The sequence below is a fragment of the Podarcis tiliguerta genome (assembly GCF_965153285.1).
Source record: "Podarcis tiliguerta genome assembly, chromosome: 2".
Lineage (NCBI taxonomy): Eukaryota > Metazoa > Chordata > Lepidosauria > Squamata > Lacertidae > Podarcis > Podarcis tiliguerta.
The window spans coordinates 27,824,800-27,828,615 of NC_139535.1; the positions used below are offsets into that span (position 1 = coordinate 27,824,800).

The 3,816-nt window shown below is 40.0% G+C and overlaps 1 protein-coding gene across 8 annotated transcripts in view; it reads right to left on the minus strand.

Annotated features, from left to right (window-relative positions):
- Positions 1–661: 661 nt before the first annotated feature.
- FRMD4B (FERM domain containing 4B) overlaps positions 662–3,816 on the minus strand; it is a 234,606-nt gene continuing 231,451 nt past the window's right edge. For 7 of the 8 annotated variants that reach the window (XM_083424796.1, XM_083424795.1, XM_083424793.1 and 4 more), the window contains one exon: positions 662–2,967. In XM_083424796.1, the coding sequence (XP_083280922.1) occupies positions 2,847–2,967 (121 nt within the window). In that variant the 3' untranslated portion in view covers positions 662–2,846. The remainder of the gene's footprint in view (positions 2,968–3,816) is intronic. The other variant, XR_014507531.1, reaches the window with a different exon arrangement.

Below are 3,816 nucleotides of genomic sequence, written 5' to 3' on the forward strand. Positions count from 1 at the left end.
TCATTTGGGCTTTATGTTTTTTTAAATCAATTATCAGTATGGGGATTTGGATTAGTAGGACAAAGAGGGCAAAGGGTAAAGTCCCACTTCCCTCATGCAATGGTCCCAAACCATTGTGGTTTTCCCCTACAAGCAATTAACCACCACACACATGGCCAGAGTCTGGTCCTGAAGTGGATGGAAATCTATGAGCTACCCACAACCCGTATATGTTAGTTGACCTGCTTATGAATTGTTTTACAATGTTGTGAAGGAAAAGTCTCACATGGGGTCTGCCTACTGAAGGAGCTGTGCACGGTTGGTGGGAAGGGGCTGACAGAGTTGAGGAGGGTTTAATTTTTCATGTGCCCTTTTTCTTCAGAGATGTTTATGCCACTGGCATGTGGCTAGCATGTGGTAATGAGAAATTCTGGTACAACACACACGCACACTATAAAATGTACATGCATGCTCTTGAGAAGAGGAAAAACGAAGAGGGGAAGAGACCTACATTCACAATAAGCCAAGAATGGAGAACCTTGAGAGAGAAGCAAGCACATCTTTCAGTGTTTTTCTTTGACTAGATCATAACCTTTGTATTTAAGTTGCAATCCACGCCAGAACTTTGGGATGCCAAAAGGTAAAAACAAAAAACAAACAAAAATAGAGAATACGGGAAATGTTTAGTAGCATACTTTTCGAGTTTATTGACCTATACAAAATCATAGGTCTTTAAAAAGTCAGGAGTAGTAAAAGAATAGGCAAAAAAAGATACCCTTGTTTCTAAAAGGCTATACAAATATGCACAAAAGAAATAAATTATTATTTTTGTTTCTTTTTTCCACGTTTATTCCAAACTTTAACTCTAATAATACAAATGACTAAGGACCAGCTTAACAAATTCAGAATCTCTCTGTATATATATATATATATATATAGAATTCTTTTTACATGATTTGGAGTATCAGTAAAAAAAAAAAAGGTTCAAAAACCTTCCCACCCCCGAAACTTTTCTATTCACAATAACAAGGAGTGATTCATTCTGCATTTTGTTTTTTTAAAAAAGGAAGATCCCCAAACAGCACCATTGGATAGAATCCTGAAGCACAGTATAGCTGAGAAACAAAAATATTTTTTATAAGTTTGCAAAATCACACTAGGTAAACTTTAGCTAATTTGTTCCTACAGGTAGATGATATGAGGTAGGCTTATTCCTCCTAGATAAAACCTGCAGTTGAGTTCTTCCTTTGTTTGCACAGAAAAAAAATACTCACTTATTTTGTTTACATGCTAATTCATCACTCGGTTGCCCCGATCTATATAGGAGGCAATTCACATGAGTGGAAACAGGCTTCCATTCACAGATCCCCCAGATGGCTATGCTAGTCTTCTTCACATATTACTTGTATGAAGGCGGCAACATGGAAAGAAAAGTACTTGAGGTCACGAAAGACTCCTCATATGGTGAGGGATAACAAGTGGAGAGACTTTTTCTATCCATGTAAGCTTGTCATTCAGGATTCTTAAATCATGCAGGGAGCTTGCAGGGATAAAAAGGCTCCCTACTTCAGAAGTTATCCTTCAGCACAAAAGGGGTCAGAATGAATCATGCAGCCTCAAGGGCAGGGTGAACACACAGCCTTGTGGTCCATTTATATCTGTGTTGCCTCTTCGTTATTGTGTGAAGACGGCTACTGTCAGCTCAAGCCAGTTCATTCTCCAGTCTGGTGTTCCTTCCCCCTTTCTCTCTCTCTCTCACTGGACAACAGATAATGAACACTGATCACATCTTGAAGGTGAGAGGTTGCACCAGGAGAGAAGCAGGGGCTATTCAAGTCTTCTGCTCTACTCCTGACTTCATTGACTGGGACCAGCGAATGCATAGTGCACCTGCTTTTTACAGATAGCATATTTTACAATTTAAATGCCCTTTGATTTTTAAGGCACCAACGTGGTATTACTGTTAAGTGCAATTGTGTCCACTGTTGTTTTTTTTAAAAAAATTAATACTGGTCAATATAGCGAAGCCGTTCAATGCATTGGACATATTGTCACATCAGTAATGCAAATATTCTCGCAAACGTTCTGTTTCTTAAGATGTATCAAAACCAAGTGTTTCCCTGTGCATTCCACATTTAAACCTGCATGCATTCTTGCATAAATGAAAATTTATCATGGAGAGGTGTAAAATTACTCCCCCCTAGGAAGCAATTTGAAGATGCCTGCTTGCACTTTCCAGAAAACAGCCACCCTGCTGCCGCCACAGATTTATGTGGTGCATTGCAATGTGCAACTACTGCTTCTTTTCTTTTCATGGTGCTTTGATGAGAAAGAGACATTCAGGACAGCACATCTTAAAAAACATCTTTAACCTCATTCAAAATACTGTTTGAAACCCCAAACATCCTTCAAGTAGTGCTGCAAAGTCAACCTTCTGCCCTGTAGCCCACAAACTCGTTTTCTTGATCAGCAGAGGCTACGACAGAAGCGACTCCACCGTTGTAATTTTCTTTCTCTCTGAATTGTGCTCCTAAAATGGTCCCAAGAAGAATCCCCTTTTCACATTTTTTTGAAGTTTGCACCATCATCTTCTTTCCGTCTTTTCAAAAAAAGTGCTTTCCAAAATACTTCAACCAAAGGCTGCATTTTGCGGTAGGAGATTTAAAACCAGATCTCTTCCTCATTTTGGTCTATTTGGATTCATGTTGTTGTGCTAACGTGGATAAGAACCTGCAGCTTTGTCTCGCTGAATACTTCATCCTCCCATAACAGTCCTCATTTCTGAGTTGCACCAGGAAGCTAAGTTTTGTTTTGCAGAACAGCATAAAGGTGCAAGGCACATGGGGTAACTGAAGCCAAGGCTAGGCTCACACTAAAGTCCCAGGCTTGGAATCCTCATGCCAGAACAGTCTCTGGTCTCCGTCTTGCAAGTCGCCTTCCAACTGGTCCCTGTCGCTGCTGCCCAACTGGCTTGTTTCGGCATACATCCTGTAAAAACATAATGGCTATTAGTGATATGCAAGATGAACTGCAAATTCAGGTGCTGCTCAATAGTACACTCACTTATATTCAACATAACCTTATCCTCAAAGCAGTGAGATTTGAAAGTGGAATCAAGAGGACTTGCACTAGTCTGATGCTGGAGCAGTAAAGACCCAGGAAGTAGATAATGGCCACAGTGAACATTGGTTTCGGTGACAGATCAACCCTGTATTTCAGCTTGTGTATTTAATTACAGATTATGAGCCCCTGGCAACTAACTGGTTATAATGTTTGGAACATAAATACTCATTAAGAAAAGACATAGAGTATTTGCTTGGCATTTCTATCTCATCCTATTCTGCAGAGTCCAGGTTAGGTCACAGCACATGTATAAAAACAGCCCACCAAGAGGCTGGTTTTGACACCCTATGACAGTGAAAAAGCCTGAAAACTGGGCTTCTCCACAGCTTGTGACAGTTGAAGGGTCTCTTAAGAATAAACTGGCAATGGGAGCATTGGTCAGTGTTCTGGACTGGAGCCAATGAAATAAGCTGTTGTTTATGATGTTGGCTTGTTTAAACAAATTGTAGTTGAGGTTAATCACAGGATAGGTTTGGGACACTGCAGTTAACAGACAGTAGCAGAGGAAAACATCCCATCACCTCATTGCACCCACACTGGAGAAGAGAATATCATGCACAGAACACTAAGCCATCATTTAGCATTACAGCTAAATCAGGCCTTTGTGTAAAGCTGCCAAAATAATGGCCACTCTCCTCAGTGGTTGGCATTAGGTGAGAAAACTCAGGCAATTAGTAATAAAATTAAATATGATTATAATGTAACTTTTAGCCA